Source organism: Moschus berezovskii, chromosome 6 (assembly GCF_049115385.1).
Source record: "Moschus berezovskii isolate FMDL1 chromosome 6, NW_MosBer_1.0, whole genome shotgun sequence".
NCBI classification, from domain to species: Eukaryota; Metazoa; Chordata; class Mammalia; order Artiodactyla; family Moschidae; genus Moschus; species Moschus berezovskii.
In genome coordinates, this window is record NC_142465.1 from 55666485 (window position 1) to 55693604 (window position 27120).

The 27120-nt window shown below is 45.4% G+C and overlaps 1 protein-coding gene across 1 annotated transcript in view; it reads left to right on the forward strand.

The window, feature by feature from the left end:
- The window catches only part of PPM1H (protein phosphatase, Mg2+/Mn2+ dependent 1H), a 320445-nt gene that overhangs the window by 199187 nt on the left and 94138 nt on the right, over nucleotides 1–27120 (forward strand). The window contains exon 5 of the mRNA XM_055395097.2: nucleotides 13595–13679. Within this exon, the coding sequence (XP_055251072.1) occupies nucleotides 13595–13679 (85 nt within the window). The remainder of the gene's footprint in view (nucleotides 1–13594; nucleotides 13680–27120) is intronic.

The window sequence follows — 27120 nt, forward strand, 5'->3', positions numbered from 1 at the left end:
AGTATATTAAAAAGCAGAGACATTACTTTGCCAACCAAGGTCCGTCTAGTCAAGGCAATGGTTTTTCCCGTGGTCATGTATGGAAGAAAGCTGATCGCCGAAGAATCGATGCTTTTGAACTGTGGTGTTGGAGAAGACTCTTGAGAGTCCCTTATACTGCAAGGAGATCCAACCAGTCCATTCTAAAGGAGATCAATCCTGGATGTTCATTGGAGGGACTGATGCTAAAGCTGAAACTCCAATACTTTGGCCACCTCATGAGACGAGTTGACTCACTGGAAAAGACTCTGATGCTGGGAAAGGTTGGGGGCGGGAGGAGAAGGGGACGACGGAGAATGAGATGGCTGGATGGCATCACCGACTCTGTGGACATGAGTTTGAGTGTACTCCGGGAGTTGGTGATGGACAGGGAGGCCTGGCGTGCTGTGATTCATGGGGTCGCGGAGAGTCGGACACGACTGAGCGACTGAACTGAACTGAACTGAATATTCATCCTAAGTCACTTCAGTCGTGTCTGACTCTTTTTGCGACCCCATGTACTATAGCCCACCAGGTTCCTTTGTCCATGGAATTCTCCAGGCAAGAATACTGGACTGGGTTGCCATTTCCTCCTCCAGGGGATCTTCCTGCCCCAGGGATCAAACTCGCATCTCTTATGTCTCCTGCATTGGCAGGCGAGCAGGCTGGCTTTCTACCCCCAGCGCCACCTGGGACACGTAAATATGTTCATTCTCCCCCAGTCTTTGTGCCACTGGAACAAAACCTTCTATTGAAGCTGAAAAGCTGTAGTATCACTATTATCCTTGTACCATATTTACATAGCACCTATTTGCAAAATCATTTGATTGTGAATTTTAGGATGTTTTTTGGTCTTAAGGCCAAAAGTTTTGCCTTGAGGAGGCTGGAGGGCTGAAAGGTGTTGCTCTGAAGTGCGCTGAGCAGAGCAGGGGCTTTTAGGCTTCCTGAGGCTCACAGGAAGGAAGTGCCAGCTGGAGTCCTCCTGCGTTTGCCCTCCACCATTCTCCAGACTGCCTCTTCCTCCTAAAACTTCAGTGTGTTGCTCCTTGGCTTGACTCTGAAGCTTTCTGGAGAACCGTAACTAATGGTGTAAGAGCTGTGTGGGGTACCAAGGCAACGTCATCTAATTTCAGTGAACGGAAGGCTGGAAAGGCAGGTGTGTGCATGAGCCTCTGCTGTTCAGACTCAATAGCATCCTGGAGCGAGGGGGCACTTTCTGAAACTCTCCCTGAGGGTTCTACATAGTGAGAAAGCTCCAGAGGGTGTGTGCTTAGTCACTCTGTCATGTCCGACTCTTTGTGACCTCATGGAGTGTGGCCCACCAGGCTCCTCTGTCCATAGGATTCTCCAGGCAAGAATACTGGAGTGGATTGCCATTCCTTTCTCCAGGGGATCTTCCCAACCCAGGGATTGAACCTGGGTCTCCTGCATGGCAGGCAGATTCTTTACAGTCTGAGCCACTCAGGGAGAAAGCTCCAGAGTGTAGCTATGGACATAAACTACAGCACTTTGTCCACAACACTCACCAGTATATGTTGAGTTCTGCTTGTCCTGGAAGGAGGAAGATGTCTTCTGAGCAATAGAAATTGTAACTGGTTGTTTGCTCCTTCCTGCTCCACTGACTCCCAGCAGTGATCTATAAGAAGTGCTTCTCCCATCCCTCAACCACATCTAGACCTCTGGGTGGCTGCCGCAGCCTTGAACTCTGGCCGTTGTATGTTGGTGGGCAGCCCGCAGGCAACGGATACAGTCATTGAGTTGAAATCAGAGGGGGAGTTTTATTTTCACTTTATCCAAGTGTCAGTGATTTAACACATTGAAAATGTGTCAGTCGCTGCTGAAAAATAACAGTATACGTTTCTACATGGATGTATACTGTTGGTGCCCAAGAGGTACAGTTTCAAGTCCATAGGTCCTCAGAGAAATGTGTGTATTAGACTAGTCCAGGATGCCCAGGCTTTGGGAGGAGAAGGAAGACTGCCACTGTCCAAACCCTTCTATATGACTAAAAGGAATGGAATCCAACCATCCAGAGGAGGGCTGACAAATCCTTCAGTCACTCCGTTCATTTCTCACTCAGAACGTCTTTCTGTCATTTTCATTTGTGAGCATGGTCGGCAGTTCTGAACCTACTTCTGTGGGTCTCTTATAACAAGTGATAGGGAAAGGTACCGGAGAAGGCAATGGCAAGCCACTCCAGTACCCTTGCCTAGAAAATCCCATGGATGGAGGAGCCTGGTAGGCTGCAGTCCGTGGGGTCGCTGGGGGTCGGACACGACTGAGCGACTTCACTTTCACTTTTCACTTTCACACATTGGAGAAGGAAATGGCAACCCACTCCAGTGTTCTTGCCTGGAGAATCCCAGGGACGGGGGAGCCTGGTGGGCTTCCGTCTATGGGGTCACACAGAGTCGGACACGACTGAAGTGACTCAGCAGCAGCAGCAGGGAAAGGTACAGCCATTTTTGGCCTTCGCCAGTTCTCATTTTTTATAGCAGAATTCTGTCTCTGGATTCTCAGCAGCTCCTGATGCAGTTACAGGAGTCTTTTGTAGTCACCACTGAGCTCCAAGAGATGCTTGGGTCCCAGGAAGAATTCTTTGGACACTCAACGCTCGGGTCACGCAGGGTTCATGAAGACTGGTAGTATAACAAAGATGAATCAGCAGTCAGGAGGATTCTTGGTGAATATTCTTTTGTGAATATGCAGCCAGATCTGGGCAAATAAATTCCTCTTCAAAATGTGCAAAAGGAATGTAACATGATTCCTGTGAGTCAGATGATACAAAGATGTCTAAAGGAAAATTAACTTTCCCACTTCCATACCTTTCCCCCTCCTCATTCAAAGATAATTTATGTCATCAGACAGCCAGGTGGCCAGTTAGAAACAGCGAAGGCTTATTCACTCATGACGATAGTGCAGCCGAGAGGTGAGGAGGAAAGCAGAGTGTTCTTTTTCCCCACAAGGGCCCCGGTCAGGGTCAGGCAATGATGGACAGTACACGGAGCAGGGCAGGAGGAATCTGAAAAGCCGTGCCTCTGGGCCAGGGGATGGGGTGGGGGTGTCAGGCAGGTGATGGAGAAGGGGAAGGGGTGGAAAAGTACGGGGAGTAGAGAAAAGTGTCTGAGCCAAGACTCCTGGTGGACGTGCCTAGGCTGGGAAGGCAGGAAAGTGTGTAAATGTGTGAGAGGGAGGGAGGCGGGAGGGAGCCTGGCCTGAAGCTCCCTGCAGAGCCTGGCCGGGCACCAAGGGTGAGGAGGGCAGCTTCTCCAAGGTCTGCTCACTGGAGCCTGAAGGAGCACACAGAGGGTTTTGGCCTGGAACGAGATGCCTCGTGTACTTCCCCCAGGCTCAGTGGTGAAAGAATCCGCCTGCAATGCAGGAGATGCAGTTTCGAACCCTAGGTCAGGAGGATATCCCCTGAAGGAGGGCCTGGCAGCCCACTCCAGTATTCTTGCCTGGAGAATCCCATGGACAAAGGAGCCTGGGGGGCTACAGTCCAGGAGGTCGCAGAGTTGGGCACAACTGAAGCAACCGAGCACACGTGCGCATATAGGGGGTATCTACGTGAAATGAAAAGACGCTCACTCCTTGGAAGGAAAGTGACCAACCTATGGTATATTAAAAAGCAGAGACATTACTTTGCCCACCAAGGTCCGTCTAGTCAAGGCTATGGTTTTTCCCGTGGTCATGTATGGATGTGAGAGTTGGACTGTGAAGAAAGCTGATCGCCGAAGAATTGATGCTTTTGAACTGTGGTGCTGGAGAAGACTCTTGAGAGTCCCTTGGACTGCAAGGAGATCCAACCAGTCCATCCTAAAGGAGCTCAGTCCTGGGTGTTCATTGGAAGGACTGATGCTAAAGCTGAAACTGCAATACTTTGGCCACCTCATGCGACGAGTTGACTCATTGGAAAAGACTCTGATGCTGGGAGGGATTGGGGGTGGGAGGAGAAGGGGACGACAGAGAATGAGATGGCTGGATGGCATCACCAGCTCTATGGACATGAGTTTGAGTGACCTCCGGGAGTTGGTAATGGACAGGGAGGCCTGGCGTGCTGTGATTCATGGGGTCGCAAAGAGTTGGACACGACTGAGCAACTGTTTTAGTTTTTGTTTTTATAAAAATGGGATTATTGCACATATTATTCTGAAAAGTGCTTTTCTTCCTTAACGATAAATACCTCTTGGATACCTCCAGGTCAGAGAACAGACTTTTTTTAAAGTGACTGTATAATATATTGATTACATACCAGTCCATTCAACATTTCCCCTCTTGACAGACATTCAGAGTGTTTCCAGTCTGCACAAGTGATGTCAAAGATGAATTATTGACTTGAACTGACCCTTTTATTTCTTTCAGGTATATTCCCCACAGTAGGACGGCTGAGCCTTTTTTATGTAGTTCTAGTTTTTTAAAATTTATTTATCTTCGGCTGTGCTGGGTCTTTGTTGCTGCACTCGGCCTTTCTCTAGTTGTAATGAGTGGGGGCTACCCTTTGTTAAGGTGTGCGGGCTTCTCGTAGAGATGGCTTCTCTTGTTGCAGAGCACGGGCTCTAGGCTGCATGGACTCACTAGTTGTAGCTCACAGGCTCCATATCTGTGGTATGGAAACTTAGTTACTCCATAGCATGTAGGATCTTTCCAGACCAGGGATTGAACCTGGGCCCCTGTATTGGCAGGCAGATTCTCAACCACTGGATCACTAGGGAAGTCCCAGTTACAGTTTTAAGATGTTTAAAAAGTATAATTCATGTTCTCTTTAATTATGAGAGTGATTTTTCCCCTCACCCTATGAGAGCTATTATGTATTCTTAATTTTTTCAGTAAATGTTTGCCAGTGTGATGTAAAAGATTATATTCTTTTTGCTCTAATTTGCCTTTTCCTGGACTCGTGAGACAGAGCTTCTTTTCCTGTGTTTACTGAATATTTGCATTTTCCCTCTGTCAGTCGTTTAATCACCACTTTTATTCTTTTTTTCTTTTGCATATTTGTCAGTTGCCTTTAGAGAGTATCCCTCCTGTTCTGAGATGGGGTTTAATGGGACTTAGTGTGATCTCCTTAAGAGAAAGTGTCAAATTGAGAGAATATCTGAAATGAGCCTGACTGGTCCTTTATTTTTCTCTTGACCAGTTTACATTTTGACCAGCTTGGGGGGAAAAAGTAAATCTTTTGACTCCAAATTGCGACACCAGAGGATACAAGTAGCAGAATTTTCTAGGACTTATTCTCTGAACTCAAATTTCTCACCAGTTAGGAATAAATTGCCCATGTTCCCTTTTGTGGCTAATATGGTAGGGGGGGAGCGCAGTTAACTATCAGTGTCTTTGCTTTACCTTCTTTTCTCCCATCCTTGCAGTTAACTCACAAAAACACATTAAACCTTATCATTCACCATGTTACAAATACTGCCCCATCTATTTTACTGGATAAGAAACTAAAGCATGTATATTTCAGTTAGTCTCTGTGAATGAAACTTTGCAGAATATGCTTAGGAACTGTGCCCTCTGGATGGTATGGGATACCAGCTGGCAAGTGGTTGCCAGTCGACTAAATCACCCACCCCCTGGTGACTTCCTCACCTGGTCTGTCACCAAACACTGAGTGGGTGAAAAACATGTCATCCTGACCACAGTCATCCGCAGGGCGAGACCTGAGGCCCCAGAGGAAAGGTCAGGGCATATGCCTAACTCCCCTTGGTGCTCGTTGCCGCTATAGATTTTTTTCTCCCCTTGAGTAAAAGCATTGTGTAAAATAGGTATGAAGTCTGTAGGATTCTGTGATGAGAGAATGCAGCTTTAAAGGCATGTCTCTATTGTTTGTTTAGGACAGGCTTTGTCAGCCTTCCCATGCATCTCTTCCCTTTGAAACTTCTTCCCTCTCACTACCCTGCTCCAGATGGGATACCTGCTCTCTGACAAATTGATCCCAAGATCAGAGCTATGAAAGAGAGAAAGATCAAAAGGAAGCCAGGAATCACATAAGAGCATCGTGATGCAGGACTAGAGAGTTTGGCTATCAGACACGCTGTCATTCTTTAGTCCGTGGATGTCTCACGAAGGAAGAACCTGACAGTTCAAACAAAAGTGAAGAATGCTCTGTACAGAGATGGATTTAGATACAATGATCTCTTTATGAGCATCATTAGGTAGGATTACCCCACCAATGAACAGTGGAGTTGAATGCTGATACCTCATCGGGTATGAATTTGAAATGAAAAAACAGTACACACAGTGGTGGCTGCGTTTTGCCTCCTCTGCCTGCTAAGAACAGGGGCCCTGTTTATTTTCTCCTTATCTTTTGAGTCACTTTTCAGTGCTGCTTCAGCCAGAACAGCATCCTTTTAGGTCCATTGTCTTTTTGTAAAACCAGTGGGAAGGCTTATGGATATTTGAGGACTCACACCATAGAAAATTAGGCAATTGCAAGTCATATTATTAAGAAAAGTCCTATTTGAGACCATCACTTCTGGACACGTCTGTTCATCCATCCAAGTCCAGCTCACTCATATCTATTTAAGTCACTTATCCCTCCAGCAAATAGTTATTGTGTGTCTGTCACAGATCAGGCTCTGAGTGCTGGATCTTCAGAGACCAGGGCTTAGGCTCTGCCCAGAAGACACCCTCAGGTAGTTAGGGACAGTCACAGAGGTCATCCATCACAGAGAGACAGGTAAGGGCTATACCAGGTACATGACAGCATGGGGTCACGGAGAAGAGACAATGGAAGTAAACTAGGCGGACATTCTCCTAGGCTGGGCCTCAGAGAGGAGTCGTTGGCCAGATGAAGGGAGACGGAATGGGAAAGGAACAGCAAGTGTGAGGCAGAAACCAGGAACAGCAAGTGTGAGGCAGAAACCAGAAACAGAGGCAGACCCAGATAATGAAAGAGTTTGGAAATGCTGGGAAGGCACCCGGGGGCTTGCAGTAGCGGGCAGGATGTGATGCTTTAAAATGATCTTGGTGACCCTGGGGAGCAGGGTTCAGAGGAGGACAGAACTGAGAGCTCCTGAGTCAGGTGGACAAGCTCTGATGGGGTCTGAACCCAGGCAGTAACAGGAGAAACCAAGGCAGGGGGCAGCTCTGCCTGCTGTTGAGGGGTTGGCCACTATGGGATTGCTGCCTGTCTGGATATGCAGGGTGAGAAGAGTTCAAAGGCTAAGACGGCTACAGCAATGGGCCCCTGGGTGGAAAGAATTGCTGTTCCCTGAATCTGGGTATGCTGGAAGGACGATTTTGGGGGTGTGCTGGGGGGAGGATCATCAAGTCTGAAACATGCCGAGTCCAAGACACCAGTGAGTACCTGAGTGAATGTTTGCCGGCAGTTGGCTGTTCGAGGCTGGAGCATGGCAGAGTTGTGTGGACTGGAAAGGGTATTTGGAGTCATCGGCGTATGTTGTTGTTAAAGCTAATGACTCATTTAGTAAAGGGCACCCAGTCGGGATCAGCTTCATGGGGGTGTGACCTATGCAGTCACAGGACCCTACACTCAGAAGGGCCCCCATATTTGGCTTCATGCTCTGTTGTCACAGTCTTTAAATTCTCATTAATTTTTTAACATGAAAAATAATTTAAATTTTTTTAATAACTGTGTTATTTCTTTGACATGAGTTTGAGCAAGCTCCAGGAGTTGGAGATGGACAGGGAAGCCTGGCATGTTACAGTCCATGGGGTCGCAGAGTCAGACACGACTGAGCAACTGAACTGAATTTTTTTTAACAAGAGGGCCTGCATTTTTATTGGGCCTAGGACTTTGGAAATCCTGTAGCCAGTACTGCATGTCACTGCCTGGCTCTGAGCATAGTAGTGGGGCCACAGTGTGAGCAGCACAGACATGGTTCTCCTCTTAGGAGCTCATGGGCTGGCTCGGGAGGTAGACAGTTAAGGAAGGAATAACTAAACAGAATGTATTGTATATTAGAAGGAGCACCAGGCTAATGGAGCTCAGAGGAGAGGCCTCTAAACCAAAGCTTGGGGCTTAAGAAGGTGGGAAGTGAGTGCCCAGGCAGAGAGGTAGAAAGACAGAGTGGCAGTTCACAACCGCACAGGAGGCAGAGCGGAGGTATCCTGCTTGCCCAGAGGGACCCCAGGAGGAGGAGTGTCCCAGAAGTCAGGGTCGGGAAGGGCCCACAAATGCTGCCTGGTAAGTGGGGAAGGAGGTCACGCCCAGGGAGTGTAGCCGCAAAGAGGCTATTTGGAACCTCATGGGAGCAGTCGGGTATAGAGAGGGGCAGGGCACGAGTTTACCTGTTTGCAAGGGATCAGTGGGAGATGTGGATGGAGAGACCTTGAATGTAGATTCTGTGTGTCATTTTTTTGTGTGTTTGGCTTACATCTCCTGTAGAAGATGACAATTTTTAAACACACTCATTATTTAATCTGAAGACTGTTTAACAGATCATAGCGAAGCTCATTGTAAAGCTGTTCGGTGTCTTCAAAGACTTGATCAATACACAGAACTGCTCCTTTCGTCTTCTGTATCTCCATTAGCTGCCGAAGGAATGGGGTTAAGATGACACTTGTTTCCCTTCTCCTTTGTGTGGACCTGCATCTCCATGTGTAACTGACACACTAGGGGCTCAGTTGTGTGCTGTAATGTCTTATTAAAGAAAATATTAAAGGAAAATAAAAAATGAACAAGGTGCAAACCTTGGTTTCCTAAGAAAGGAAAAAGACCCTGGAAGTGCGTTTCACATGAGCAGAGATTTGTTTGGTTTTGGTTTCAGTTTTGTTTGGTTTTAATCACAAAGTGTTTTGAGCATGATTTTGAACCATGAACAGAGAGCCAGTAGAGGGAGAGGCTGGGAACACAGAGGCAGTGACTGACGGAAGGAAGGCCCCGGGGTTGGGAGTGATGGGTGGACTCACCTCATCAGCAGGAGGAGAAGGAAAGATGGCAGCAGGAGCAGATGTCCAGTTGACGCTCCCTGTCAGTGCTGTGACATCCACCCCACTTTCCTTGTGTAAGCAAACATCTGCTGCCTCCTAGTTCTGTTCTCTTCCTCCCTAAGATTCAAGGCAAAGCTCCTCCTAAGTTCTCTCATCTATTGTTTTTTGGTTTTTTTTTCTAATTGGAGTTTAGTTGCTTTACTGTGCTGTTTAGTATCGAAGTGAACCAGCTGTAAGTATACATATATCTCTTCTCTCTTGGACCTCACTCCCACCCCCCATCCCACTCCCCTTTGTCATTGCTGTCCACTCATTCAATCGTGTCTGACTCTCTGCGACCCCATGGACTGCAGCATGCCAGGCTTCCCTGTCCTTCACTATCTCCCTGAGTTTGCTCAAACTCACGTCCATTGAGTCTGTGATACCATCCAACCATCTCATCCTCTGTCGTCCCCTTCTCCTCCTGCCTTCAATCTTTCCCAGGATCAGGGTCTTTTCTAATGAGTCAATTCTTCACATCAGGTGGCCAAAGTATTGGAGTTTCAGCTTCAACATCAGTTCTTCCAATGAATATTCAGAACTGATTTCCATTAGGATGGACTGGTTTGATCTCCTTGCAGTCCAAGGGACTCTCAGGAGTCTTCTCCAACACCACAGTTCGAAAGCATCAATTCTTCAGCACTCAGTTTTCTTTATGGTCCAGCTCTCACATCCATACATGACTACTGGAAAAACCATTGCTTTCATTAGACCTTTGTTGGCAAAGTAATGTCTCTGCTTTTGAATACACTGTCATAGCTTGTCTTCCAAGGAGCAAGAGTCTTTTCATTTCATGGCTGCAGTCATCATCTGCAGTGATTTTGGAGCCCCCCAAAATAAAGTTTGTCACTGTTTCCATTGTTTTCCCATCTATTTGCCATGAAGTGATGGGACTGGATGCCATGATCTTCGTTTTTTGAATGTTGAGCTTTAAGCTCGCTTTTTCACTCTCTTCTTTCACTTTCATCAAGAGGCTCTTTAGTTCCTCTTCTCTTTCTGCCGTAAGGGTGGTATCTGTATATCTGAGGTTATTGATATTTCTCCCGGCAATCTTGATTCCCTAGGTCCCACTCCCCTAAGTCATCACAGAGCGCTGAGTGAAGCTGCCTGTGCTGTATAGCAGGTTCCCACCAGCTATCTGTCTTACGCACGGTAGCGTCTGTACGTCAGACCTGATCTCCTGATTCATCCCACGCCTCACCTCTCCCCGCATCCGCACAGCTGTTCTCTGTGTCTTTGTCTCTGTTCCTGCCCTGCAAATGTGTTCATCTGTTCATTTTCTAGATTCCACATATATGCATTACTAAACGGTATTTGTCTTTTTCTCTTTCTGACATACATCACTCTGTACGAAAGACTCTGGGTCCACACACCTCTCTACAGGGGACCCAACTTCACTCCTTTCTGTGGCTGAGTAATATTCCACTGTATGTATGCACCACATCTTCTTTATCCACTCATCTCATCTGCTCTTATATTCAATTAATATTCATGAGGCTGCTGCTAGGTGACAGGCACGATGCCAAGCATTTGGAATATAATAGAACCAAATGGAGCAGGCCCCTGACCTCCTGACACTTAGGTCCTGGAGGAGGCTCTTCCATGTCTGGTTGGACATTTGTTGGCTCCTCCCCACAGGCCACCCTGAATGACACCCCACCCTCCACTTTCTCTGCCTTCCTCCTCTTCCTCATTGTCTTTTACTTCCCTCCCAGCTATCCACCTGTCTGGTCTGAGCCTGAAAGTTGGAATTCAGGGGCTGTGTAGGAAAAGGGAAAGGAAAGAGTTAAGACTAGCTTCCAGGAAAAATTTGGAAACAGAAGACTGCCGTGGGAATTTGTTGCAGCATGCCTTTTGCTTTGGTCCCCCTTGTTTTCAGAGCCCTTCTTGTTGCTTTAAGATCAGGCCTGTGCCACTTCTCTAGAGTCCACATGTGTGCAATATACAGTATTTATTTTTCTCTTTCCGACTTGCTTTGCCGTGTGCAGATGAAGCTATTTGCAAACCAGAAAGAGAGAGACAAATGTAAAGAACCAAAGAATGGACACCAGGGGCAGTAGGGGAAGGGTGAGATGAATTGGGAGATCAGGAGACTGGCATATATACACTACTAGACAACTAGACAACTAATGACAACCTTCTGTACAGGACAGGAAAAGAGGAAGGTACAATTTGTTTATAGGACATATATTAACCTTAAAAATGCATTCCAATATACATTCAGTTCAGTTCAGTTCAGTCGCTCAGTCGTGTGCGACTCTTTGCGACCCCATGAATCACAGCACGCCAGGCCTCCCTGTTCATCACCAACTCCCAGAGTTCACTCAAACTCATGTCCATCGAGTCAGTGATGCCATCCAGCCATCTCATTCTCTGTCGTCCCCATCTCCTCTTCACTTATATGGGATGAAATTCAAACTCGGAAGGTACATTGGTAGATGCCATGGGAATGGGGGGGTGGAGGTGGGTGGGAAGGGGCAATGGGCAGTTAGTGTTTAATGGGGCAGAGTTTCAGTTTAGAAAGGTGAAAAATTCAGGAGATGGATGAGATTGAGAGTTGCACAATAATGTGAATGTACTTAGTACCACTGAACTGTACAGTCAAATAGTTAAAATAGTATGTTTTATATTATGTGACTTTTACCACAATAAGAAAAAAAAAAAAGATTAGGTCCTAACCTTGACATTCCTGACCCCTTATTTCCAAGTTCTCCAAGTTCCTCCATCCTCTGTCAAAACCCCTCCTCTCTCATGACAGTTATTCTCAGCTGATAAGTAGGACAAAGACAATTTCTATTAACTCACACTGACTTGTGAATGGTTGGTATCACCTTTCTTGGGTAGGGAGAGGTGGTTGCATTTTACAAGTGACTCTGAGTTTATAACAAGGAATCTTTAATTTGTCCTCTTTTTTGGCGCCATAATAAAAGAAGTAAGGTGTGTATTTCAGCACGAGGCATCCTCTCCCCACGGTCAGTCGCCCCAAACTTCTCCATCTCCTTACAGCTTCCACCGTTTTCCTCCTGGATCCATAAATTCTCTAACACCCTTAAGATTTTTGTTATCACCTCCCCCTTTGCCTGCCCCCCTCCACCAGTGTCTGTGACAGCAGCAACTGGGCACAGGTGGTGAGAGGTAGGGGGAGGGGGAGGGCCGCTGCAGCCCTTAATAGGGATTGTTTCCAAGTCAGGGACCGCCTGCCTCTGCAGTGGGAGTGAGGGGTGCCAGGGGCTTGTTGGCACAAGAATGCAGCCTCCCTGTGTCAACGAGGCATCCACCTAGAGCTGAGCTCATTGATAGTATTCCCCACACCTGTGGGTTTTCACAGAGAAGTGTCTTGGGCCCGCAGATCTCTTGCTCCCTGATACTGGGGAGCTTTGGGGTTCAAATAGAATGCAGTTCCCCCAGCCACTTGCGTTTGTTGTAGAAATGGCAGCCTTCCGCCACAGCTGATCGATATTCGGGAAGAGAGTGCTGCAGGGACTACTGCAGAACAAGGTCTGAGCACAGGAGGCTCCACGGGAAGAGGCTTAGGGAAAGTTGCTATCGATCGATCCTGAATCCTCTCCTTTAGATGTCTGCTTTGGGGAGCTCTGTTCTCTCAAAAAGTCCTGGAGTCAGCAGTAGCTCTTGGGCACATTTTGGGAGTTTGGGAGTAACTTTGAGATGACAGTGGTTTTCCCTGGACCCAAGATGTTACCCCAGAAACTCAGGAGTCTAGGTCAGCTTTTAATGTGCCTCTGAATCCCCTGGGAATCTTCTGACAATGCAGATTCCAGTGAAGGAAGTCTGCGGGGAACCTGAGAGTCTGCGTTTCTAACTAGCTCTCAGGTGAGGTCCATGCTGCTGGCCCACAGACACTTTGAGTAACGAACACTTGAAACTGCCCTGTCGACTACTTCAAGTGCTAGCCCACTTGTGACTGCTTAACTTAAATCTAAATTAATTACAGTTAAATAAAATAAAATATTCAGTTTTTCAGCTTGCACTGCGTGCATACATGCTAAGTCCCTTCAGTCATGTCCAACTCTTTGTGATTCTATGGCCTATAGCCCACCAGGCTCCTCTGTCCATGGGGATTCTCCAGGCAAGAATACCAGAGTGGGTTGCCATGACCTCCTCTAGGTGATCTTTCCTACCCAGGGGCCAAACCCACATTTCTTATGTTTCCTGCATTGGGAGATGGGTTCTTTACCACCAGCACCACCTAGGAAGCCCGTCAGCTTGCACTGACCGTGATTCAAATGCTCAGTACCTACATGGGGCTGGTTGCTGCCATGTTGGACTGCACAGATTAAGGCATGCATTTTAAGGATCACAGGAAGTTCTCTTGGAGGGCAGTAGCCTAGAGTGAGCCCCTGTGCATCTTTCAGTGATCCATCCATTTATTCACTGAGCATCTGTCATGTGCCAAATGGTATGCTTGGTGCTGGGCATTAAACTAGCAGAAAAAGAGAATATTGTGCTCTTAGAGATACCTACAGTATGGTGAGGGCTCCAGAGTTGGTTACACTGAGCTTTGCTGTGCAGGTTGGAGGAACAAAAGTCCCCTGAGAGTTTCATGTGTATTCTGAACCAAGCTGTGGAGTCAACACAAAATCGCAGTGCTTATGAGATTGGCTGCTGACATGCCTTTTCACCCTTTCAGGGCCATAATCATTAGAAACGGAGAAATCATCCCCATGTCTTCGGAGTTCACCCCTGAGACCGAGCGCCAGCGACTGCAGTATCTGGTAAGTGCCACGTGGGTCTGGCAGAGCACTGTGGCGTCGGGGATGGCGTCGGAGCTGTTCTGGAGGAACACATTGCTATTCATGTGGGAGCAGATCCACAGCAGTAAAATGACATATGGCATTAACTCCCCCCCACACACACCTCCTGGATCACACATCTTGGCTTCGTGTGGGATGACACACTCCACCTCTGTGAATTTATTATGGTGGCTGGTTTTCTCCCATCTGTGACCAATCAAAGACACAGCGTGCTCTGTTTCTTTTAATGATTTGGTACATACAGTATGAAGCATGGTGTTAAAGAATGTGGATGCCTTGTCCCCAGGCCTGCCACCCACTTTAATTCAAAGGGTACAGATGAGTGTTAATCTCATGTGAGGAGGAGGCAGCCCCAGAAACCCGATGACACCCCATGACTTCATGCCCCAATACAAAGTCTCAGGGGCCTTTCAGGAGAAATTCACGTATCTGAAAATCTGTGTCTAATCTGAAAATAGATTCTCCACATAGATCCTACTCTTTGGAGCTCTAGGAAGGCCGTTTGGTTTTTCAGATCTTGAGAATTTTTGCTTCATTGAAGATTTGAGTTTTCTGGAAGACGGAGTAAATGTCCTGCCCTCATATCCCAGCCATAGGGCATTAGGCTTATGATCTCAGTCTCATGATGATGGTCATGATCCAGGACTGCTTTGCAGAGGGCATCTTGGGGACCAGCTGCAAATATAGTCTGTGGATGATATATTTTCTTGCCAATTGGCTTTCTTTTTAGATAAAAGGCTAAGGTAGTGACCTTCTGCTCTTAGAAAAGAATTGATGCAGCCTACTCTGAAAGGAACTCGTTTGTGTCTCTTAATTCTGGCACATGGGAATAGTCAGGACTTGATGACTTTGGTTCATTTAGCAAGAAGCTGTGTGAAAGTGAGAATCGCTCAGTCGTGTCTGACTCTTTGCAACCCCATGGACTGTAGCCTGCCAGGCTCCTCTGTTCATGGAACTCTCCAGGCAAGAATACTGGAGTGGGTTGCCATTGCCATCTCCAGGGGATCCTCCTGATTCAAGGAATGAACCTGGGTCTCCTCCATTGCAGGCAGATTCTTTACCATCTGAGCCACCCGGGAAGCCCAAGAAGCTGTGTAGAAGCCCAAGAAACCCAAGCTTCCCTCAGTTCCCATGACTGTGTTGTGTTGGTTTTACTCAATAGCTGAGCTGTGTTGATCTTGGTGGTTAGCCTGGTCCACAAGACAGTGGGAATCTAAAGCTGAAGTAAAAGCTTTTCTCCATTCTTTTACTATTATTTTTGAACCAATCTGTTGCTGTTTACAAGATAATAAACTTGAATCTTTCTGGGCAGCCCAGATGTTAGAGCGCTTCACTTTGTCTGTCTGGGCAGGGGGAAGGGACCAGCAGCAGGATCTCACCCTGGCCCCATCCTCACTCACCAGGTGGGTAGCAGTGTTGCTGCGAGGGTCCTTCCAAGTAGAGTTCACAACAGCCAGCCTCCCTGCCACTTGCCTGCCTCTCTCCAGCCCATCTTCCACAAAGCCTCCAACATGATCTTCATGCTTCACACTTCTTTCCCTGAAACCCTTTGGCTCCTCACAGTGTACAAACGGCAGACTCAAAATCGGGCTTCCCACCCACCTCTCCAGCATCATCTCGCCATTGCCACCACCACTGACAGGGTATATTGTGGGCTGTGGCCATGGAGAACCATCTTCCATTTCCAAGACACACCGTGACCTCTCCAACCTCTGTGCCTTTGGAAATAAACTCTGCCTGGATAGCACTTCCCCTTTTCTCTGCCAGGAAAACTCCTCCTTGTTTTTTGAGACCCCAGAAGTAATGTCACTTCCTCCAGAACATGTCACCTCCCCATCTCAGGGGGCCAGTCCCCAGTGCTCGCCTCGTGCTGCGTGGAAGCCCATAGCGTAGCTGTCACCATGTGGTATTTTATTGCTTATTCCATATTCTGTCTCCCCTCTTCCAGACTGAGTCTTTGGGAGGCAGGCCCCTTACCTTAGGCATGTTACCTTGTTGTTACCTAGCACAGAGCTGATATTGATCAGGCTTTGTTGACTGAAGCGTTCATATTGATGTCTGGATCATTATCCAAGCACCAGGCACCTCCCCAGCCTCCCCCAAACCCCTCACAGCGGGCTGTACATGCCTTTGTGGCCCCTGCCCCGCCAAGCCTCAGGCCCGCCCGGTCCTCACCACCTCCGTGCTTCTTAGTAAAAACCATTTCCTGTTTTCCTGCTGAAGGCGATGAGTAATAGCAGATTCACTTTTGTATTTTGAAATACTTTCACAGTTTTTTGCAAGGCAAAAAATGGTACCTAGAGCTTAAATATTAACTTTTCTGGAGGGAGGGGAGTGCTGACCTTGTTTAGATTTGGATTCCAGTGTGAGTGGTCTACTTTGGGACGGCTGGAATAAGATGTGTGTGACTTCAGAGCTCAGCCTGTCACCTGACTGTGTCTATGATTTCTAGAATGTCCTTCACTGATCCCCAGTTTCATTGTCAGTGATGGGCACAGAGAACACCAGAAGGCAGGTGTAAGGGTGAAATGAAATAATAAAGGCAGAAGTTTTCATGGCACATGGTTCTCATTTGCTTACCGTTGGATGAATCAAAGTCTTGCCACTTCAGATTCTGCTGGCCTGTAAACCACAGTGATACTGTCCCTTTATTTTTATTTAAGAATCACTCCTAATGTTCCCAAAATTAATGTGTAATTGGGTGTCACTCTTGCATAATCAGTGGACACTCTTAGCCCCCAAAACTGAGTCTAATATCTGAATTTCTAAGGGTGAGAACACTGTCTCCATTCTTTTTCATCCTAGTTGCTAAACCATACAGGCTTCTCTACATGGAAATTATACCTAAAACTTGTCTTGTCAGACAATGGGAATGTAAATGACCAAGACATAAAATACCCTGGTTGCCCAACTTCCTATTCTGTCAGGAGTGTAGGAATGTATGCTTTGAAATGAACAAATCCATGAATAATAGTCACATGATCTGTGATGCAAATCTTTGTGGTGAAGTGTTTGAGAGAACTAGGGGGCTAGTAGCGTAAAATAAACTTGTGGTCACATCTTTAACATATTTTAGAGGATTGAGAGGTTTATAGTGTAAAATCTTGAAAACAGCATCAGTTGTGAGAGGGAAACACAAGTGTGATGTGGCCTTCTCTCAGCCCAGCCCGGGCAAGCGCTGTGTGACCTTGGGTTTCTCACACAGTGTCTCTGAGTCTCCCTTTCTCCTGAGTGAAATGTGTAGGAATACTTCCCTTGAAATATCCACCACATGTCCTGAGATCACAATAAAAAGTCATCTCAAGGGCCTTCCCTGGTGGCTGAGTGGTGAAGAACCCGCCTGCCAATGCAGGAGGCCCGGGTTTGACCCCTGATCCGGAAAGATTCCCACATGCTGTGGAGCAGCTAAGCCCGTGCATCACAACTATTGAGCCTGTGCTCTAGAGCCCAGGAGCCGCAACTACTGAGCCCACTCGCCACAACTGCAGAAGCCCCCACACCCGACAGCCCATGCTCCTCAATGAGAGAAGCCAGCACAATGAGAAGCCCGAAACTAGAGAGCAGCCCTGCAGCTGGAGAGTGGTCCCGGCTCTCGGCAACTAGAGAAATGCCCACGCTGCAACAGAGACCTAGCCTAGCCAAAAATAAAATAAATATAGAAAATTATTTTAAATTATTTAAAAAAAAAAATAAAAAGTCATCTCATGAGAATATAAAATACAATATATACATTATAATTTCAGGTTACAATCTAATCCTACCAGTTTATTTTGGGGAACATCAGTTCTCTTGAACTAACTGTAAAACAGTTTTATGCCGTGAGAGCTGTTGTATCCTTTACATGATCTAAACAAGTTAGTATGTTGCCGGAAAGTTAACAATGTATTCCTTAGTCTTAGGTCAAATCAAATTTTATTGTCGTTATGTCTAAAGAAGCATTTATGAGAGAATCTTGAAAACTTCTAGGTCTCTTGAGACTTGGTTTGAGCAGATGACTGCAGTCCCAGGGCTGTTTGACTTGCAGAACTGGTTAGTGATTTTCTTGGGGGTGGGGAGAGTTCCGAGCCCTTTGTGCATGAACTGCTTTGATCCACGTCAAACAGAAATGTTCTTGGTATGCACCGTCCAGACGTTCAGGGATTATGGAGCTGGAAGCAGATTACAAGATGATGGATGTGGCAGGCACGTTAATTTTGTTTGGCCTCACATCCTGACCTCAGAGGGCCCTTCATATAGCTCTCCGGGTAACATGAACTTTATTCCGTAGATTCTTGGGCTGGGTGATTAATCAAGCAGGCTTGAGGGTTTGACGTGTTCACATGGAATGTGGCAGGTGTACGAGGGAGGGGGTCAGGGGCCATGCACTTCTGCCCCCCAGCAGCTGGGGTGAGCTAATGGTCGCAGTCACAAATAAGCCTTGCTCTTTTCTCGCTGGGCTTTTTAAAAAATTTTTTAATGTTTCCAGGGTGATTGAAATAAAATATTTCATGGGGTCCACCAAGTGGGACAGAATGTTCTGGTAGAGTCAAGACCCACATCAGAGGGAAAGCAGTCTGGTTTATGGGCATTTCTCAGCAGAGTCTACTGCTCTGATGCTGTAGTCTCCAGGAAATCACCCCACACTCTTGCTTCAGGTGACAGCCAGAAACAGATCTCCCTCTACGGGGGACCTCTACAGCCCTGTGGTGTGACAGTAACGGCTTCCCCTCCATTCTACCGAGACGTATTTATAAACTCTGATGTGATTACATTAAGATGTGCTGGTATCATCAGACCTCCCAATAACGTACGTCTGTCCTTGTAGATAATCCAAGTCGGCAGCTGTTTATCATCAAGGGCAATGTGCAGAGGAGATGAAAGTGGGTTTCAGATGCACATTGGATGCACACAAGTGCAACATTATCTGAGGTGATTTCTGATGGTGTCCTTGGATCTGTCCCCAGCCATCTACACCGAGTCTGATTCAATTTGTCTGCCATTTTCCCTAGTACTGAACTTGGAAAGATTTCAAGGGGACAGCATTGTGCCTCTTGGTTCTCTGGGATTTTTCACAGTATATTGCTTAAGCTTGTGCCTGCTTTTAAGACAAGAGGCTATAATTGGAAAGGTCAAGTGCGCTAGTGAGTAAAAATGGCTGTCCCACCACCTCAACATGGCCCTAACCTTGAGTTCGTGTGCGCTCAGTCATGTCCAACTCTTTGTGACCCTATGGACTGTAGCCCACCAGGCTCCTCTGTCTGTGGAATTTCCCAGGCAAGAATACTGGAGTGGGTTTCCATTGCCTTTTGCAGGGGATCTTCCTGAACCAGGGATTGAATCCGTGTCTCCGGCATTGGCAGGCAGAGTCTTTATTACTGAGCCATCTGGGAAGCCCCATTAACCATGAGAGCAGGGTATAAAGCTGGGAGCCTGGCTGCAGTCACAGTGAGAGAACTTACCTCCACTTCACTTTGCCTGATGTCTGAGTCAGGGACAGATGCAGGGACCACTTCTCTTGCCCCATCTAACCCCTCTTTTGCAAAACTACATATGTTTCAAAATCTTGAATTGAAAAAAAAAAAACAATAGCAGGCTAAAGTGGTTGACATTTTTCATATTTACTATAGGTTCCATTGATCACATAGGCATCATGAAGAAGCCAGAATTTTAGAGCATGAAATTGACACCACCCAGGGCTGCAGAGGCAGAATTTATATTCGGCTGCCCTTGGAGCACAGCCTGGCTTCAGGGAAGACTCTGAAGACATTAACCCTGATAATTGAAGCTCACCACTTCTAGAGCCAGATTTTTTTAATTAATATAAATGGACATCTGGTTTTTTCCAGGTTGGGACAGGTCAGAGACTTCGCGTGGAGGCATTCTGAATCTACTATGCAGATCTAAGAAAATGAATCACAAAATCATCATGAGAATGAGTTCCTATATTTTCTTCTTTAAAAAGAAAACCCATCTTGCTACATTTACATAATATTTAGCCTCTGTAGTCCTTGTCCCCTGAAATATTCTGAATAAAAACTTGGGCACATGATTCCAGTATATATTCAATTCAGTCGCTCAGTCGTGTCCGACTCTTTGCGACCCTATAAATCACAGCATGCCAGGCCTCCCTGTCCATCACCAACTCCCAGAGTTCACTCAAACTCATGTCCATTGAGTCGGTGATGCCATCCAGGCATCTCATTCTCTGTCGTCCCCTTCTCCTCCCGCCCCCAATCCTTCCCAGCATCAGAGTCTTTTCCAGTGAGTCAACTCTTCGCATGAGGTGGCCAAAGTATTGGAGTTTCAGCTTTAGCATCAGTCTTTCCAATGAACACCCAGGATTGATCTCCTTTAGAATGGACTGGTTGGATCTCCTTGCAGTCCAAGGGACTCTCAAGAGTCTTTTCCAGGACCACAGTATATATTAGGTGCAGACAAATACTGTTTGATTCCACTTACATGAGGTACCTAGGGTAGTCAAGTTCACAGTGTCAGAATGTGTGTTGTTAGATGCTGGGGAGGGGAGGGAGAATGGGGGATTAGTGTTTGATGGAGACAGAGTTTCAGTTTGGGAAGGTGAAAATTTGGGGACATGGGTGATGGTGAGACTTGCATCATAATGTGAATGTATTTAGTGCCACTGAACTGTATAGTTAAATAAGGTTAAAATAGTGTGTTTTATCTGTTGTGACTATCACCACAATAAAAACATATGGATAAAAACATGTTGGGCACTGAAAGCCAGAGCCATCTGCCCATGATGTCCTTAAGAATTGATCTTAGTGTAAGGAAGCAAGATAATATCATACATCCTTCAAGTACATTAAATATGCTTTGAGAAAGGTAGATAGGATTCAGTGAGGTTTATTAGGGTAAAACCTTAACTGTCTATAAAATGTGTTCTGTGCTTCAGTTGCTTTATCTATGAAATAGGACAATTGCAGGACCCTCACAGGATAGGGGTGAGGATTAATGAGTTAATATTTGTAATGCTTACAGGGACCTAGATCAGAGACAAAATAAAATTTCTTTGTTTTTAAATATAACTATATAAAGAACTTTTTCATGGCCCCCCTGCCATTGGGACTACTGTGGTCTTTTATAATTTCTCAATTCCGTTTGCTTGTGCAAAGAGATTGGAGACTTGGCTTCCCCAGTGGCTCAGACGGTAAAGTGTCTGCCTGCAGTGCGGGAGACTCGTTTGATCCCTGGGTTGGGAAGATCCCCTGGAGAAGGAAATGGCAACCCACTCCAGTACTCTTGCCTGGAAAATCTCATGGTAGGCTGCAGTCCATGGGGTCACAAAGAGTTGGACACAACTGAGCGACTTCACTTTCCTTTTCTTTTTTGCTGACATGAGTTGTTGACTCTACAGATGAGTGTCTTTACACAGAATTTTACTTGGGAATAAAAAGCAGTAGGCATATGAATATGGAAACCTTATATGTTTTATGTAAATGAGCACTTTCACCCCTTATTCTATATTTAAACTGTTGTGTAGTTGACAAATCTAGGCAATTTTGTTTAATATCTCTATTTGTATTCCAGTTTCCATGTGGCTCCTTTATCATAAGATCTCAATTTTACAATTTTAGAGTTGATTTGGGGGAATGCTACTTCTCTCTGGCTGATGAGTGTAGTCCCATGTTGAGATTTAAATGTGAACCTTCCATGACATCCACATAAACCAGGCATAATTTTATTTAATATCCAGTTCTGTAACAGCTTATGTATACAGAGTTGGTTTTTGCTACTTTGAGATTTTAAGGACAAATTAAGACAGAATTCTTTATGAAAGACTCCAGTCCATATATATTTAGGTTTCAGTCATTCCACATTTTTCCTTCATTTTTTTTTTAACCCGAGGTGGAATATTCTCCTCCTGCATTGTGCATCAGGTAGGCAGCCTTGTCTCTGGAACTGTCATCTCATTTGACCATTCGTGTGACTGTTAGTGACCACCTGGGCTTGGCCAGCATCATTTTTTAATTTTTAAAAATCTATTTATTTGGCTGTGTCATGTCTTAGTTGCCTCATGGCATGTGGGTTCTTAGTTCCCCAACTGGGGATTGAACCCGTGTCCCCCACACTGCAAGGCAGATTCCTAACCACTGGACCACCAGGGAAGTCCCTTGGCTGACATTATTCTTTTCATTTCATTTGTGACCTTAGACTTCCTTTTGGGATAAATCATCCTGAAATTTAAAGGCTTCCAATACTCTTCTCGTATAATCTGACAGGAGTTTTTCCCCTAAGAGCTAGAAAGAGGAGATATTATTCAATTTTTAAAGAAGATTTATGTTGAACACTGAAAATCCTCATTTCGATAACTTGCTTTCACATACTGAAGGGTCTAGAATATTTAAGAAGTTAATTCATATGATGTTTTTCTAGTTAGAGGAGTTTACATTCCTGTCCTGGAATGCGCCTTCTCATTTCACACATGAGTGTTTATATGTTCCATATTCTGCTGATGGGAGTGGAAGTTGGAACAGCTCCTTTGAAAAAGGATTTGGCCCAGCAGTTCCACCCCTTGTTGTGTACCTAACAAAGTGTGTACCACTGTTTACACAAAAAGATGAGACTGTGCATAGCAGCACTGTTTGTAAAAGCCGAAGTTGGAAACTCTCCAAATGCCCACAGAGAGTAGAATAGATAAATAAACTTTGCACAGTCACAGGATGGAATGAACAAGCTATAACTACATGCAGCAACATGGATAAATCTTTGCAGACTCAACTTCCAACCTATAGGATTCCATAGGATGGATAGAAAAAGGCAAACACAGCTGGAAAGTATAGGGCTAGTGGCTTCCCTTGGGAGAAACAGCAGGATTTGAATGGGGTCCTGACACTAGCATGCTGGTAAATGTTCAGTTGCTTAATCTGGATGCCAGCCACATGGTATGTTCAATTTGTGAAAATTCACCCACCTGTATGCACATGATCAGAGCACCGTACCATTTGTATATTTCTTTGAAAAGTTGAGTTTTTTAAAAGTACTTTGATTCATTTACTCTGATGCTGGGAAAGATTGACGGCAGGGGGAGAAGGGGGAGACAGAGGATGAGGTGGTTGGATGGCATCACCGAATCAGTGGATATGAGTTTGAGCAAGCTCTGGGAGACGGTGAAGGACAGGGAAGCCTGGCCTGCTGCAGTCCATGGGCTCACAAAGAATCAGACAAGTGTGTATCACCCTTTGCAGAAGGCGAACTCCTGCAAGAGCTCATGGCCAAGCAGCAGGACAGGTTTCCCAGGAAGCCACACTCCTGTCTCCTGTCTGTCCCACATTGTTCTCTCCTAAGAGCCGCTCCGCTCCGGGGGCCCCTGCTGCTTCCCACCTCCTTGCCTCTGCTCCTGCTGCACTTGCCCCAAAGCCCTTCCCTGACTAGCTCTTAAGATACTTTTCTGCCAGAGGAAAGCATAGGCAGAACACTGACATAAATTGCAGCGGTATTTTTTCAAATCTATCTGCTAGAGTAATGGAAACAAAAGCAAAAATAAACAAATGAGACCTAATTAAACTTAAAAGCTTTTTCACAGCAAAGAAAACTATAAACAAAATGAAAAGACAACCTACAGGATGAAAGAAAATATTGGCAAATGATATGACCGACAAGGACTTAATTTCTAAAATATGCAAACAACTTACACAGCTCAATATCAACAAAACAAACAACCCAATCAAGAAAAGGGCAGAAGACCTAAATAGACATTTTTTCAAAGAAGGCCTGCAGATGGCCAACAGGCACATGAAAAAATGCTCAACATCACTCATCATCAGGGAAATGCAAATCAAAACTACAATGAGGTATCACCTTATTCCAGTGAGAATGGCCCTCATTAAAACATCTACAAATAATAAATGCTGGAGAGGGTGTGGAGAAAGGGGGACCCTTCCACACTGTTGGTGGGAGTGTAAATTCATGCAGCCATTATGGAGAACAGTGTGGAGGCTCCTTAAAAACTAAAAATAGAGTTATCATATGATCCAGCAACCCCACTCCTGGGAAAATATCTGGAAAAGGCAAAAGCTCTAATTCAAAAAGATACATGTACCCTAGTGTTCAGAGCAGCATTATTTTAGTAGCAAGATGTGGAGGCAGCCTAAATGTCCACTGACATGAATGGATAAAGATGTGGGGTGTGTGTGTATATATATGTTTATACACACACACAACACACATAACACACATACACAACACACACACACAATGAAATATTAGTCATTAAGAAGAATGAAGTAATGCTATTTGCAGCAACATGGATGGACCTAAAGATTATCCTACTCGGTGAAGTAAACCAGACAGAAAGACACATTTCATATGATGTCACTCATATATGGAATCTAAAACATGATTCAAACTTATTTACAAAACAGAAATCGATTCACAGATAGAAAACAAACGTATGGTTACCAACGGGGAAGTGGAGGTGGGGAAGAGGGATAAATCAAAAATTTGAGATTAACTTGTATATATACCGTGTGCATGCTAAGTAGCTTTAGTCATGTCTGACTCTGTGCGACCCTATGGACTGTAGCCTGCTAGGCTTCTCAGTCGATGTTCTCTAGGCAAGAATACTGGAGTGAGTTGCCATGCCCTCCTCCAGGGGATCTTCCTGACCCAGGGATTGAACCTGAGTCTCTTATGTCTCCTACGTTGGCGGGCAGGTTCCTTACCACTAGCACCACCTGGGAAGCCCCCATATATACACTGCTATGTGTGAAATTAACAGCGAGGTCCTGCTATATCTATAGCACAGGAACTATATTCAGTATTTTGTAATAACTTATAATGGAAAAGAATCTGAAAAAATACATACACACATAACTGAATCACTTTGCCAAGACACTCTAAAGTGGCTATCCATCAGTTTAAAAAAATTGATTAGAAAAATTTAAATAATGAACAAAAATTCTTTTCAGATTTTCTCTGACCCCACCCAGTGACCCCACTCTTTGTTCCTTCCTCTTGAAGATAGTTCCATTCCCACCTATAAGCCGTCCTCATTCTCCCCAACTAGTGCATGAGCTCTAAGCAGAGGGGTCTCTTTTTGTAAATTCTTTGAATCCCTAACCCCTGGTACCCATACCTGCAGGAGCTTATGTGTTAATTGCGTGAATTCCATTGGCTGGATACCCCCAAAACCTGGCACAGTCCCCCTTATTGACTCTCACTACTCTGGCAAGCTGATCACAAAGTGGCAGAAGGCAAATTTATTAAAAGAAGGAAACATTTTGTGTTCCTCAGCAGCAATTTTTAGTAACCTTGGGAACTGCTATCTCAGTGTCTGCAGGAAGCCTGGTGCTCAGCCTCCTCCAGGACCTGGTATGTACATATCCCTCCCTGGGATCTGGATCCCTGCTTTCTCCCTGCCGTGCCGGGATGCTCAGAGCTCTCTCCCATCCCAGGATGGTGGGGCACAGGTCCCTGTGCTCTGGAGTGAGACAGACCCGGGTTCAGGGATGCACTCTGCTCTGGTGAGATTTCTGGAACATTCCAGAAGGCCTCTCTCCTTCAGGTTGTCCTCTCCTGTGATGGCTCAATCCCTCTGTGACTCAGAGACTGTCACTGAGATGGGATGGTTGTGTTTCTTCACAGCACTGTGATCACCTGCCTCCTCTTCCCTTGATGCTGGTTTCTGCCCAGGCCCAGAGAGGAGAGCAGCCAGAAGATGCTCAATCCCCCTGCCCCATCTCTTATCCTGCATAGCGATCACTCCAGCATCCTTTCCCTAGAGAAACTTCTTCTTGTTCCTGGCCAGACACAATCATGTCTGGAAATGTATTCTCATTAAGTGGCAAGGATATGTTCTACCTCTCTGTTTTTTTTTTGTTTTTTTAGCAAACCTGCACTCTCTAGTGTCTTTAACAGACTCTCGGGCCCTGCCTATGGTTTTGCAGGGCAGTGGTTACCAAGCCGTTTCCCCCAGGTGCCATTTATGGCGCACAGCTGAACACCAGGTTAGAAGTGTTCAGTAATGCTTCCTTGAAGAAGAGCCTCAAAATTTAGGATAAATAGAGGTACAAAAAGAAGTCTAGTTTGTTGGTTTTTGCTTTTGTTTTTTTTAACATGGGGCAGGCTAGCACAATTGAAATTGGATTTTAGTGTAAAATACGTTTCTAGGTTTCTAGTTGGCATGCTTATTAGGTAGAGAAGAGGCAATATATTTAGATATTCTTAGGACTGTGGAATATCATGAAGTTTTCAATGGTATAACTGTATCCACATTCTTGAGAATTTACAGGAAGGTATCTATGAAATTGTTTTAAAAAAAAAAGTTAAGTAAATCCAAAATATGTAATGTGCATCCAAGATTATAAATGCCGTGGATCTTAGTTTTATCTTTTTCTAATATTGAAAGCTATGTTGTCTTACTTTATAAAGTAATAGTCACTGAAAGATGACTGTGTAAAGCAGGTCAGAATGTTCTGTATTCATTCCTCCAGCAAATACTTAAGAGTCTTTACTGTGGTCAGTGCTATGCTGGGCACTAGAGTGTAGCTGAGGTTTTAAAAATAATGAACATATTCAAGTGTATCTGGTATTACTTGCGTCACCATGCAGATGTTTCTAACATACATAAATCCAAATAGCGCCATCAAAGAGAAAAAGCTAAAACATATTCAGCATAGCAGATAAATAAGGAATGTGTAGGAGAGTGTCGAGAATTTTCATTTCGCAGGTGGACCTGGGACCTTGATGTGTGCTTGCTCCCATCTTGGATGTCGATCCCATTACAGTCCACCTTTCTAATACGCCAGCATCCTTAGCTGTGTCTGGGGAAGGGGCAGTCATCATGCATATGTTTATGAGCGGCCCGGGTATGAGCAGTGGAGTTAAAAACATGTCAGAATTGTCCATGAATTCTACAAGTTTGGAGCCAGAAAATCATTGGATTTTATTGCTGAAAGGAACCTAACACATCCCAGCTCCCACATTTTGCAGACTCTGAACTGTGTCTGTGTAGTGCTTACATATATTATGAGTTAAGTCACTTTTGAGGCTCAAGATTCCAGAATGAGGACTTGAGCAATGGTTCCAGAAGGGCACGCCAGCACTAGTGAAGTAACACTAACCAGTCTGTGTTGCTTGGATGCTGGGCAGGTCCAGAAGTTTCTGAGTTCCCAAGTTGCTGGGCCAATCGGCTTCTGAGAACAGAATGTCTCTGTGCTGGGCTGTTGGGCTGCAGAGGGCTTCAGCATCGCCTGCATTGGCGCCAGGTGTGTGTACCTGGGGTGGCCCCTTCCAGTGACTCAAATTTTTGGAATATGAAAGGGCTGTAAAACTCCTCTCAACAGTTTTCTCAGACCTAGTTTAAAACCTGGCTTCTCAAAAAATAATAAATTTGAGAGTATTTTCAAAATGAAAATAATCCATGTCTACTGCCACTCCCAGGTGGCTCAGACGGTAAAGCATC